Below are 13,360 nucleotides of genomic sequence, written 5' to 3' on the forward strand. Positions count from 1 at the left end.
AAGCACACAGCTTCCTTCTGACAGGACTGGAGTGCAGGCCATTCAAACAATCAGCACAATCTGTCCCTGGCAGATTCTGGTATTTCCCACGGAATTTACCAAGTCTCAAGAGATGTCATTTCAATACATTAGAGGACTTTCAGTCTGCTGTAACAGACACTTCTGCTGACACCTTATTTTTCTCTCTGGCTGCAGAGATTAAAGAAACTTCTCTTGCACAAGGAAAACTGAGTGTATGCAAATGCAGTTCTTACGGAGACTTGCTGGGCTCAGAACTCCTAACCTTGGCCACATCAACCAAATGAAGCAGCACTCCAGTTTCTTAATCTTTGAGCAATACTTCAGGTCACTGCAATCTTAAAGAACCAGGCTACCACAAAAACACAATCAGTGAGTCAAGGTGTTTTAGTGCTTTTAGCTCAGGTTCGTGAGATTACAAAACCACTCTGTTACTTCTCCTGGGAACCTGGCAGTGTAAATCTGTATCCTGCAATCTCATTTCTCCAGGATCTGAAGCACTGGCAATGGATAATACAATAGTTAAAGCTCCACAAGACCACATTGAGAAGAGACACTGCAAACATAACTCACACAAAGTACCCAGGGAGAGGTGCTGTTTCCCAAAGGATGGAGACTGAGTCATCAAACCAGGCTGGACTGAGGAAGTTCGGACCACAGGAGCATGACGAGGGACTTGGACTGGGGCAGCCTCTTCTTCCTGGTCCACTGCTTGAGAATCATCATTCTCCAGTGACTGGGAAACTGAGGACGTTGAGCTGACTTCATCCAAATCTTCATAATATCTCGTGGACAAGAAGGCAGATCGAGACAAGCTTGCTGCAACATCAAAAACAAACTTCAGTATTAAGTTGAGGGAACCATGCAGTGTAACAGCCATGACAAATGCATCCAATTTTAGGATGGTCTCCTATTGGCTTCTTTTACTACTTCATTGACAGAATTTGACTTCTGAACTGCCTGGAAAGGCAGCCTTTAACCAGACAGCAATTGTAAGCAAGTCCTCCTGAGAGAAGATGGGAGAACAGGACAGGAAAAGTAGGAGTTAAGAAGTCAAAAACTAATTGCAGGTCTCAGTCCCACAGCAGGTAAGTCATCCTCCTGGAAAGCATTTCAGAAGTCTATGGTAACTAAAGGTTTACCTGGAGCTGTAGACCTAATTGGTGGAGTTTTCCTCTTTGCTAGAAAGTTCCTCAGCTGTGCCTGCTTCACTGGGGATAACTTAGCTGGAAAATGGAAGGCAGTTATCAGTCAACAGTCAGACTGCAAATCAGAAAAAAATTAAAAAGATAGATAATTCACATTTATGGTGTGAATGCCAGGAAGAAAGAATAAATTACCAGGTGCTTTGGGCAGAGGTTTGGCATGTGATTTCAAAGTAGTTTTCATCAAATCATTGCGCAGGCTTTCAAGGTCACTGTCAAAACTGGGACAAGGCAGAGCAGTAAAAAAACAGTAGCAGCAAAAAGTAGCCAACCAAAGCAGGAACAAAATCGGACCAAAGTAGCCACTAGACCCACTGGCATATCTGGAAGAACAATTGGCTCCTCTAGATATGCTGTGATGTATCTTTAACTATTTCAGAAACTTCAAGTGCCATTCACTTCTTCCCCTTGTCAGACAGACAACCAGCACTATCTCAGCCTGGAGGCTCTATAAAGGAATTTTATAGTAAATGGGATTATCTTTTAGGGGAAGTTTTTGCTAAGCATTAAACAGTGTCCCACAATGCAACCAATGAGCTTCTGTATTACCTAGGTATACTTTATTACAATCTTTAGTATAGTCCTGTGCTCCCATACCGTGCCCACAAAACATCATTCTCTGGAGGACACACCTGGGGGCAAGAGAGGAGGAATTCATGTTCCACATACCTCTGAGCACTGTTTAGAGATGTACCACTGGGAACACTCCACTGAGATGTCTGGTTGTAGAGGCGGAGCTGCTGCAGGCTGTTCACCAGGTGGTTCAGTCTCTTCCTCTGCTGGTTGATGATTTCCCGGTTGTTTGCCAGGGTGTTGAACAAAGTCTCTCGCTCAGGGACTATCAGACGCCTGCAGAGATCAGATCAAGAGACAGGGATAAGGACCACTCTGTGCATCTGGGTCACAGGCAGGAAAGCAAACACCAATGGTTTAGTGGTTCTGGCTACTGAAACTCAAGGAGGTCAATCACCAAAGCAGTTCAGTTCATCTCAAATAGAGATTTCTCCTTTGAGAATCTTTGCCAGTTTACTTATTTAGCTCATTTACTTCAAGATTTTTTTATCTATTAGAAAAGTTTCATTAGCTGCCATCAATGAGTTTCTACAAAGCTTACATGTTTTTTCTATAAGCACTATTTGCACTGTACACGCAGACACAACAAGCTTGTAACATGAATGAAGCCAGAGAGTCTGAACCTATGGCTCCTCCCATTAGGTGTGTGAGCCAAGCTTTGCTCTCAGACCCTCAAAAAAGACCAAACTGTTAAACAGAAAAAGGTCTTTGTCTGTTGATTATAGACTACTTCCCAATTCACTGATGTAGTTCTGTAGTCCAGTTTCAATTACTTACTTCTGCTTTCTCTTCTGCTCCAGGTGCCGATCCCACTCCAAATCCAGAACATCGTTCACATCCTGAACAGCAAACTTCACGTACTGGTGCAAGCGCCGGATTTCCTGCCACGCACAACAAAGTGAGCTTTAAATTCACTTCAGAAATCTCAGTTTCAGTTGAAGGAGATGAAGACTCTGGGCTCATTCAGTCCAAGCCATAGAGTATTTTGCCTGTATTTCTGCCTGGAACGTTTTACCAGCACAACAGAACACAACAGAACCCAACATGGTGAAAATCTACGTAACAATTAATAGGGTACACACAGCATTTGGCCTGGACATTTCACCTCAGCTCTCAACTAAGAGCAATAGTGTCCATAATATTAGCAAAACACTGCCAGGTGGATTTTACAGGAAGGATTTTACTAACATCAGGCATTATACAAAATAATCCTTATTTCAAACACCACTTCCAGAACATGAGTCATTTGCTCCCATCTTACAACATTGAAACTTCTAACAAATACGTGATCAAAGCTTTGCAGGCTACTCTCACAGCTCTAGAATATTAGCATTCACAGACTATGATTCATGGAAGCACTCACAAATGCTCACACCCCCACATTAAGGCAAGGAATTAATTTGACTTCTATAGGTAAGAAAATAAAAATAAATAAAAAGCAAGGACAGAGAGTAAAGTGATTTATCTATGGCTTGAACAAGCTGTGGCTTGAACTCCAACCTTGCAAAATGAAAATGGCAACTGAAGTTGGTTTCAGCTCATCTCAGCAGAATGTTCACCTAAATATAATGAAGCAGCCAAGGAACACAGCTTGGGAAGAATCCCACTTCTAGATACAGCATGAAATTCTAACGGGACATCTCCAAGCTGAAAGCAAATCCAGCCCTGCTGTGGGCTTAAACACTGCCAAGCTCAGATTTCCTTCCTCCAGCATCTGTATGGCAGCAACTCCCTGGATACCAAATTGATATAGCTGGACATCAGGAAAGTCTCAGGGTTCTGAAAACTAAGACACAAAGCTCCCAAAGGGAGCTTTTCTCACCCAGGAGAATGGGGATGATGTAGACTGAGCAAAATTTCAGAGTCTGGACAGTGTGTTTCTCAAAGCCAACTTTCACAAAGTTGACCCAAAAGCTCTCTCCTTTCATTCCACTTCACTTCCACTTCTCTCCCACTGTGTTATTCTTTCCTCATGGTCCTTCCTCTACACAGTCAAACAAATACTTCAAGATTATCATCTCTCTGAAGCCACAAGCACAAGCTTTAAATGTCTCAGAGACATGCTAGACATCAAAGCAGGCATGCAATTAAGACTGTGAATCAATCAACACAGTCCAGGTGAAGATTAGAGACCAGACCTGAAATAAATTACTTTGTGTCAGTTGATTTCTAAAAACTGCATGCATGATCTTGATACCAACTGCCATGAAGATGACATTCAATTATGCCTTCAACCTGCCAGTCAAGCCTCTTGAGGGGAACTTATCACTGTATAAAAGACCAAGTTATATTTGTAGGGCACATTCACTCTATTTTGTTTAGGGTAAAATAGTCTTCATCACCAGAGCTGTAACAAAGAGTGCTTCACCCCTACTTTCTTCTTGTCTTTGAAAGCCTCTTTATGTACTGCTGGTTATTTTCCTTTGTGCTCCAGCTTTTAGAATATTATTAAGCTTTATGCTCCACCATCCATGAAATTAACCACACAATTCTGTAAGTCATAATAAATCATCAAATTGTTCCATAAGGCATTTGCTGAAGATAAAAATAATTCCAAGAACTCTTCTGTAAAGTGTAGGAAAAAACCCAACATTCTTTCAACTGAAATCCCTGAGCAAACACTACAGGATGAGAAGGAACAGGATGTCAAGAGTCACATTCTAAGATTAGAATAGACTTGGATCTCAGGTGAACTACATCACTTCAGAAGGAGTTTTGAATCATCACTGCAAATGGCAACAACACAGATGAGCTTCAGGAGAGGATTTCCAGCATCTTTTGCAAACTCATGGAAAACAAAGCTCACCACACATTTACTAGACTCTCTACTGAAACATCAAATACTTTGGGCAGAACAACAATGCTGGGCACTTGCACACACAAGCCTAAGTTTTATTTTATTTAAACCTCTCTATCAGAAGTTGGCTGACATGAGTCATACCTGAAGCTGTGCTTCACTCTTGGGATCCAAAGGTTTCTTATAGAGCAAGTGTAAATACCCCGAGCTACGATTCTGTTCGTTCTGTTCTTTAGCCTCTTCCACCCCTGCAAATCCCTCCAGCAGGGTTGTCTTCAGAATACTGATATCTCCATGAAGTGACTGCAAAGTGAAATAGAACAGATGGGACAAAGGTTTAAAGTAACATTTTCTATTGCCATCTGTAGGAAAAGGGCTTCTGCAAGCATCTGCCTGAAAGCACAAGGGCAAATGCCACCCCCTCATCAGCACAGCAGAGTCAGATGTTCCATCTACAGCTCAGCTGTAGCAGGTTAAGGAGGAACATCAGGTGAGGAAGAGTCACTGCTGGTTCACAGTTTGAAGATACTCTGCTCACCTCTGTTGTCTCTTTAATTTCCAAGAGGAAGGTGTGAAGATCATCTGATTCAGTTCGCAACATCTTCATTTCCTCTGGAGTTCCAACTTGGAAACAAGCTTTGGAAGTCCGGGCCTTCAGCTCCTCCATCTCCTTTTGAAAATGTGCAATCTGCAAAGCCAAGCAGAAGAAAAGGCAACCACTGAAAACACAGCAGGGTCTGGAAAAAATGTCTCAGCTCTCAGATCATGCCTCATCTGCATCATAAACACTGGACACTTTGCAGTCAGAGCAGGAAATTCTTCTTGAACAGTAACAGGAAAGAATACTCCATATTCTCAACACAGTGACTGAAGATGACTGAACAGGATACACAAATAAATACAAATCAGGCTGATCATCTCAGGAAAAACTTCCATTCTGACATCTAAACTACTTACGGACGCCATCAGAACACTGCTGTAGTGTTTGTATGGCATTATGAATAAAACTTCTTGACAATCTCACCTCCTCCCTGATTCCTGCTATGACAGGGTCTGACTCCTTCCACTGGTGGGTTTGTTTCTCTAAAGCTGTGCTGGGGAGTGCTGATTTGCCCTAGGGGGTGAAAAAAAAAAACAGACAAAAGCAAAATCAATATTAAGGATATATCCACTGCAACGGGGATCTTAGAATATCAAAAAAGACCCGGTGTTAGAAATTCCATTCAGACACCAGACACTGACTACAACATAGGTCAAAATACAGCTATCTAAAGACATGCAGAGAACATTGTTTAGAAACACAGATTTGCTACTATTTCAAAATCAGAAATTAGCTGATTCTTTGACCTAAGAATACTAGTTCAGTCCAAGGAATTCTAAGCAATTCACAGGCCATGAAAAACATTCACCTTCTAAAGAACCCAGTCAAGTTCCTGTTACCTGAGTAGAGCTTGGCTTTGCTGCTGATGGGGTGATTTTGGGTATCTTCTGTACCAAGGAAGGTGAAGAAGTATTTTGAGCAGGACGTGCCACTGGAATTTAATAGGAACAACAGTAATTGATGAACTTACACAAAGCTTGAGGAAACAGGCTGTGATCAGAAACAATCACCACTATCAAATCCAAAAGCAGTAGTGCTATGGGTCCCAATGTACAAACACACCTTCCCTCAGGTGCCTTTTCACTTCCACCCAACTTCTCTGTGACTACTTTGAACTCTAATCAATGCAGATGGATTTGTGTGCCTGCCCAGAAACATGCATAATCAGAGCACTGAAAATGCCAGAGTTTCTGGGCAAACTTAAGCAGCTGAATATAATTATTACACATATGGCATTCTGAGAAATAGAGCACAAAAGGAAAACCTGCTCAGTTTCAAGACAAAATTATTCACATCATGATGGTGTGCCAATCAGGAGAACCTCTGGAGCAGCAAAATCAGCAGGAAAAACAAGAAAGCAGCCAAATGAAGCTCCCTGTGTCCTAAAACGTTTAGAATGTTTTTTATAATGCATTATTCCCAACAATATGGATCAGACTCCTACCTGTGGCAGGCACAGGGGATGAAATCTTCAGTGGTGTGGTAGGAGGGGCTGCAATGGGCGTGGACTGGCTCAGAGAACCTCCAGGAGCAGTTTTGGAACTGGTTGAGAAGGAAAACATTGTGGAAGTGCATTGACCACTGCTACTTGTGGGAGAAGAGGTGTCTACAGCACTGAACCTGCAACAGAATGAATAAATGAATGAGCATCCCCTGATCAGCAAGAACTCCAGCTCCAGATACAAAATCATGAGTGTAGCTTCTGGAGACAGTGGGAAGAAGCCACTCAGGATAATTTCTGAATACATGGAACCACAAAGACTTCTATCTTAGATCCTCCCATGAACAAAAGCTAAATGCCAGGAAAAAGTATTATCCTGCCCCAAATGTACCTCATCATTTTGTTCCAACTACAGCAAATCTGAGATGCCCCTCAGAGTAAGGCTCAAACAGAAATTCTGCAAGAAGATATGAATTTCTATTCATTTGCAAACTCAGCTCCTCAAGGCAGCCAATTTAAATATTCAGCCAATTCACTGGTGTATCATTTGCTTTATACACAAAATATAAAAAGCCCTAAGAGCTCCCATCAGATTCTGGTGTAGTAAAGATTTTTCTAATTAAAAAATAATCATTTGAACCATTAGAAGTTTCTCATGATGCATTTATATGAAACTTGTTCTTCTTAAAAAGCAGCTCCAATTAACATAGCTCTGTGTTTTAAACCACATTTTCAAAAAATAAAGAGCAAGACTCAGGAGTTGGAGGAAAGAGTGAGTATATGACATCTGAGAACACTCACTCAAACCCATTTTGCATAATTTCTAATCAATATTAGTTTTTCTCAGTCGGTGTGAACAAGCTTTGAAGATTCCAGATCCTGTGCTCAGTGAGCAAGTGTCCACTTAAGAACAGAACCAAAAGCTCTGGCACCTTCTCTGCTGAACAGAGTGGCAAAGCAATCCATCAGCTGTGGCTCCAGCCTCCTCTCAGGCTGGGGGTAAGGAACCTTCAACAAACTGTCAGAGAAACTTGTGCTATCACCAGCCCACTAAAGCAGTCCCAGACAGAAGGGATTTCCCAGCAGTCCTTAGCCATGACTTGCATCAAACTAAAGTATGGAATCACTGTTTGATGCCTATGAAACAAAGATATTTAAAAAAAACTCCTAAATCTTTGGCAATTTATCAGTCTAAACTTTTGGCATTGTCCCTTGACTAGTACCATGCCCATGAACATAACCTCTGGCACAGGAAGCACTGAAGGTTTCCACAGCCACAACACTCTTGGATAAAGAAGGGCTTCCTCAGTGCTTTCTTGGGAACGTGGGGAACTCAGTCAGGGCAAAAAGCCAGACACCATCTTCACAACTACCATATATTATCCATGCCTGCAGCAATTTAACAAGCATCCAGCCCCTGCATTCAATGCTGAATCTATTTACTTCTCATTGAGGTTCACTTTGACTGAAGAAGCTGAAGGTGTAAAAGATGACTTCTGTGCAGCAGGTGCTGTGGAGAGCGATGGCCCAGACGAGCTGTCTGCAGCTGGTTTAAAGTTCATGGACCCAAAAGTAAAGGAGGTGGCAGGAGCTGTTGTGGTGCTGCCTACAGAAGCAGGAGTTATGGATGCCTTGGAAGAAGGAGAGGAGAAGGAAAATGTTGCTGCTCCAGTCAGAGCAGGAGTCTGGGCTTGCTTGGAGGCATCGGTGGCAAAGGAATACGGTGGAGGATCACTGCCTGTGGAGCCAGGAGTCTTCACAGCTGAGGGCATGAAGGAAAAAACAGCTGCTCCACTCCCTGCTGGAGGCTGACCTGAGGTGGGCACAGTGGGAGCAACAGCAGGTGCTGTGTCAGGTTTTAGAGAAGTTGGAGGAGTGGCTGGACTTGTGGCAGTACTCCCTGCAGAAAGATAAATGGGAAAGGAGGAGGCTCATTTGGCTGCACTGACTAATGGCAGAAGGTATTTTTGCAAGGCCAAATCTATTTGACAGGGACAGCTCAGCACTGTTTCTCTCACTGGATAGTGAGGAAGAGGGATGGCAGAGCTGGGATTGCAGTCCCCAATCCCAGCAAGTGATACAGAAACTGTACAAAGTCACGATCAGTACAACAATCTGTTCAGACTAACGTTGTCTGCAGTTTCCTGTGAAAAAGCTTCACCTTCCTCCATTGATTTTGATGAAGTTCCTGCCATCTCAAATAAAATAGGCAGTTAGCACACAAGTTAGCCAGCACTGCAGGAAGGCAGGCTGCCAAACAACAGCATTCTGGCTGGGGAAGGAGAAGCAAGTTTAGGCACAGGGAAGAAAATAGTGCATTTGCAATTATTTCTGCATGAATGCAGACTAGCAAAACAATCATCTTATCTGCCTACATCACACTACAGGACAATACATCTGTAACTCAAAACAAAACTACTTGTCTTCACCTGCTGACACAATTTTCACAGTGCTGAGGAAAGCTTTAAATAGGATTTAAATAGAATTTTCTTTAAATACGATTTTGCTTCAGTCAAACACCTTAGTTCATATCATGACCTCCTGTGGCAAAACCATGGAGGAAAACCATCCTCTCTCTGAAGTTTGGAGGCCAAGCTCAAAGCTGAGCCTCCTAAAACTGGTTTGGCCCTATTCTCCAAAGGCTGATTGCACAGGAAAGTCTAAATGCACATCCTGCAAAGTGCATGAGATCCCACAAAACAAACAAGTTTAAAGGCTAGACTTGATGATCTCAGAGGTCTTTTCCAAACTAAATGACTGTGACTTGGTGAAGAGAACTAGGTAATTTCACACTGATACACAAAAGGCAGAGAACAGTCCTGAGAGCTCAAAACACCAAATAACTGCTCCCCATTATCATTATAAAATAAAAATATGCTGTGACCACATGTGTGTATAGCTACTGAACTGACAGTATGACAAAGATCCACAAATCCAAGTGTTCCCCTAAGCCCTTGGAGCACTTACCTGCTGCCTTTGGAACTCTCTCCCCTACCACCTGCAGTGGCTCTGGGGTCACAATAAGTGACCTGACTCCTGGGTTTTGGTTGATCATGTAAAATGGGCAAAGCACACCATCTGTAGACAGCAGTATCAGAATGGGAGCTGGAGCAAGGATCTTCTCATCACCTGCCAGAGACCACACATATAAGGCCTGAAGTCAAAGCTTTCTATTCTGTTTCTAGTGGAATTGCCACCTTAGTGTGACTTTCTTCACAAAATATTTCTTACATTTCTCCCTTCTGGCTTACTTTGCATCTTTGTTCCCTTGCTTCTGTCAGTGCACAGCTCTCTTTCTTTATCCTTTTGTATTCCTTTCTGTTCCTGACTTCATGTTTCTTAAAAGGGTTATTTTGACAATTGAATGTCATCTCCTAAATGACAAAGCCCAACTTTCACCCATCAATTCCTATGCCAAGCTTTTTCAGATTTTGAAGCAGTCATTCTTCCTCACTGACACCCTGCTCCCTCCTTCAATTCCTTTCAGCAATCCCCACATTCCATTGGGTCCTGTCAGCTCATTAACATTCATATGCATAAACTACAAAATGGAATTGCTACATAGGAAGCTTTTTAACTTTAAAGAAAGACAACATCAAACAAATATCTTCATGATCTGAACCACTGATACAAAAGACTTGTGTTTTATGCAGCTGCTTTGTGAATCTGCTTCAGTACAGAAATTCTCAGCACAGTTAGAGCCCCCAGAACACTCTTTGTATTTCTAAAATTCTGTAATGGTTTAACTGTGCTTAATTAAACATAAAAACCCAAACCAAACACATCTACAGTGCAGGAAAAATCTGCCATAATAATGATGCTGTTTGTCAGGCAGTGCAGTGGATGGCCATTCTTCTATTGGTTCTTCAGGAAAACCATGCTAGGGAAGGCCAGTTTCCACTTGGAACAAGCTCCAGGATAAATCAAGTTTCTCTGCAACCTAAACTTGCTGTGAACTGCAAAGCCAATTAATGTATAGCCAAATGATTGTGTCAGAACACAGAGAATGTGTTAGCAAAAAGCTTCTCCAAAATCCTTTTTAAAAACTCTGAGGCAGCACAACACAGGCTTTAAAAAATAAGCCCTCTCAGATTTCTTAATCCAGTAACTGTACAGATTAACAGAAAAAAGGCTTCAAATTCAATTTGGCATTCAAGTACAGCATTTGACCTCAATTCCCTACTGTAGGTTTTCTTTCAGGTAAAGGTCTCAGTTAACTGGCACCCTCCTGTGCTCTTCAGGAACTCCTGACTGCAGTACCTTCCACCCTGCCTGAAGGCATTTCTATTTCCATCTGTCTTTGGCCTTCCACTAAGAATTCTCAGAATTCACCAAGATACAACACAATAGCTCAGATGTAGCTTCAGACTTTGACAAGGTACTTTGAAGTGCCTTTAGGCAGCACAGAAGGTACAGCAATAATGAAGCTGAGATGTAGAGCACAGCAGGGTTTAAGAAGTACAGACCCTGTGCTTTAACTTTAATACAGAATTAAAACCTACGGATTCACCTCAGCAATCTTTGCTGTTTCTGGCTTTGAAACCAACCCAATTTTCCTTTAGAACTCTGCAAATCTACTTGATAAAAAACAGTTCTGCAAAAGGACATAAGTGACAAGAATAAAGAACACCTCATGGGCAGCCTGAAATCCCCAGTGTTAGAACACGAATCCTTTAAACTCACTAAAATCCCAGCTCTGGGGAACACGGACGTAACTCAGGAACTTTGTTTGCCATGTCTGTTGGTATCATATCCCAGGATGCTGAAAGCTCCAGGAAAGAACTGCATTTAAACTTTGCCACTGAAACCTTACATAGAAGTAAAGCCACGTGTTGTGGGTTTGGTATAAAAACAGCAGGTGTGTCAGTCTGCCTTTCAGAATGATCTCCCAGAACTCTGAGCACAAGGCTGCCCCTCAAAAATATCAAATGTACTGAGATTTTTGGACTACTCCACAAGAAAGACTAACAAGACTTACTGATCACGATGGGCATGTTACTGGTGTAGTCTACAGCAACACCAACAGGCAGAGTGTCATCACTTTTATCTGTCACAGGAAGTTCTGCTCTGCTGGAGTCCTCCAAAACCCACGACTCCCAGTTCTGCAAAAAGTGAAATTATTGTTATATCAATTACTGCTTTCATGTGACCAGCCTTCTTCAGCACTCCAGCCTACAACAGCTAAAACACCAGCTGGAGAGTATCTACTCAAATCTGTCAGATTCACAAATTCCAGAAAGATCGGGGTCCTTCAGAGATTTGTGTGTGACTTCTCGTGTATCACTGCATGTCAGAGGTCAGACATTTTTAATGCTTAACTTCAACTGGTGACCTCACATCAATCACTTTATTATAGTGAGTTTGACCAAATTTCAAGACTGCCAAGTGAATAATGAAAAACAGACTTCTACTTGGTTCACAACACACATCTCTTGTTCATTTAAGATTCTATACAATTTAGAAGCTTGTTTAGCTTTGGAATGTCTTAAAAAAAAAATCAATCTCATCATATTCTAGGTCTTATATAGGTTATATTTAGGGAAAGAAAATGTACATTTGCACAGATGCAGCCCAAAATATATTCCACAAATGGAATAAAAATATTACCTGATCCCCCTGCCTGGCAAGAATGCCGACTTCTGTGGAAGCTGCTGAAGCTGCCAGAACTAGATCCCTGTAAGCATGGACACAAACAGGTTAAAATTAACGTGACAGTCCACTGCAAGGTCTACAAAAAGGAGCAACACAATCTATGGAGAAGCACTGGCCCCTCAGACATGCATACCAAGGGAAGGACTTTGCCATGATTCCTGCCACTCACCATTCCTCAACAAAATTGAGGAAGTAATGATGCTGTCTCTCAGTGCAGCTTGTGTAGCAAGGCTCCATGAAATTCACAAATTTCTCTGGTCGCTTCTCTTCCTTTTTCTGTAAGATCAACACTGGTAATTTATCTTTCAATGTACAAACCAAGTAATCTCCCTTAAATCTGACAGTATCAGGGTACACCAAAAGCATCATAATTTCATCTCGGCAGAGAACAGATTACTCATTGATTTTCAGGTGGATCCTACTTCCTCCACTTAATCCCCCCAACCTCAATCCCATGCTTTACAGCAGTACCAAACTCAAATCCTATGTGGTGCCAATGTCAATAACAAAAGCAATTTGCCACTGTCATGAACAAGTCAGGAACAAGCAACAGACACTTGTGTTGTTGTGGCTACTGGCACTTACAGGCAATATGGCTATGACCACTTGTGGAGACATTTCCAGAGTCCCATCAGCCTCTGCATACACAATGGCAAAGACGTATGTGCCAATCCAGAGCACATCCAAAACTGAAAGAGAAAGCAAATACCTCAGCCAGAAACATTTTATTAAAATACTTTTTTATTGATTTTGACTGAGCACAGCACACAAAAGGAAATGACAAACAAATGGCAACTAACTACTAAACTACCAAGCTTAAAAATCACAGAAAATCATACTATAATTTCATAAACAGTGCTATACAGCTGCTATAACTAAAGACAATGGGGAAAGAATGAGTAAAATACTTCTAAAGAGAAAACAAGTTAAAAAGTAATAAAAATATGTACCTTTAACAGGATTGTCCGAGTCATAAAAAGGAGGACAAGGAATTACTTTCTTCTCCTGCAGATTCTGCAAACAAAACAGCTCTTAAGTATACAGAAAAATCCAATTGCAAGGTTTTGCAGAAA

At 41.8% G+C, this 13,360-nt stretch overlaps 1 protein-coding gene across 1 annotated transcript in view; it reads right to left on the minus strand.

Annotated features, from left to right (window-relative positions):
* Window positions 1-13,360, minus strand: part of NUP214 (nucleoporin 214) — a 38,492-nt gene that overhangs the window by 21,372 nt on the left and 3,760 nt on the right. Inside the window, exons 6-22 of the mRNA XM_062505721.1 lie at window positions 13,238-13,301; window positions 12,873-12,976; window positions 12,457-12,563; window positions 12,243-12,309; window positions 11,614-11,737; window positions 9,603-9,764; window positions 8,079-8,535; window positions 6,639-6,814; window positions 6,034-6,125; window positions 5,618-5,707; window positions 5,132-5,281; window positions 4,738-4,896; window positions 2,574-2,677; window positions 1,893-2,072; window positions 1,359-1,444; window positions 1,161-1,244; window positions 592-837 (exon numbers count right to left, since the gene is read on the minus strand). Of these exons, the coding sequence (XP_062361705.1) occupies window positions 592-837; window positions 1,161-1,244; window positions 1,359-1,444; window positions 1,893-2,072; window positions 2,574-2,677; window positions 4,738-4,896; window positions 5,132-5,281; window positions 5,618-5,707; window positions 6,034-6,125; window positions 6,639-6,814; window positions 8,079-8,535; window positions 9,603-9,764; window positions 11,614-11,737; window positions 12,243-12,309; window positions 12,457-12,563; window positions 12,873-12,976; window positions 13,238-13,301 (2,452 nt within the window). The remainder of the gene's footprint in view (window positions 1-591; window positions 838-1,160; window positions 1,245-1,358; window positions 1,445-1,892; window positions 2,073-2,573; window positions 2,678-4,737; window positions 4,897-5,131; window positions 5,282-5,617; window positions 5,708-6,033; window positions 6,126-6,638; window positions 6,815-8,078; window positions 8,536-9,602; window positions 9,765-11,613; window positions 11,738-12,242; window positions 12,310-12,456; window positions 12,564-12,872; window positions 12,977-13,237; window positions 13,302-13,360) is intronic.

Source organism: Cinclus cinclus, chromosome 19 (genome assembly GCF_963662255.1).
Source record: "Cinclus cinclus chromosome 19, bCinCin1.1, whole genome shotgun sequence".
Lineage (NCBI taxonomy): Eukaryota > Metazoa > Chordata > Aves > Passeriformes > Cinclidae > Cinclus > Cinclus cinclus.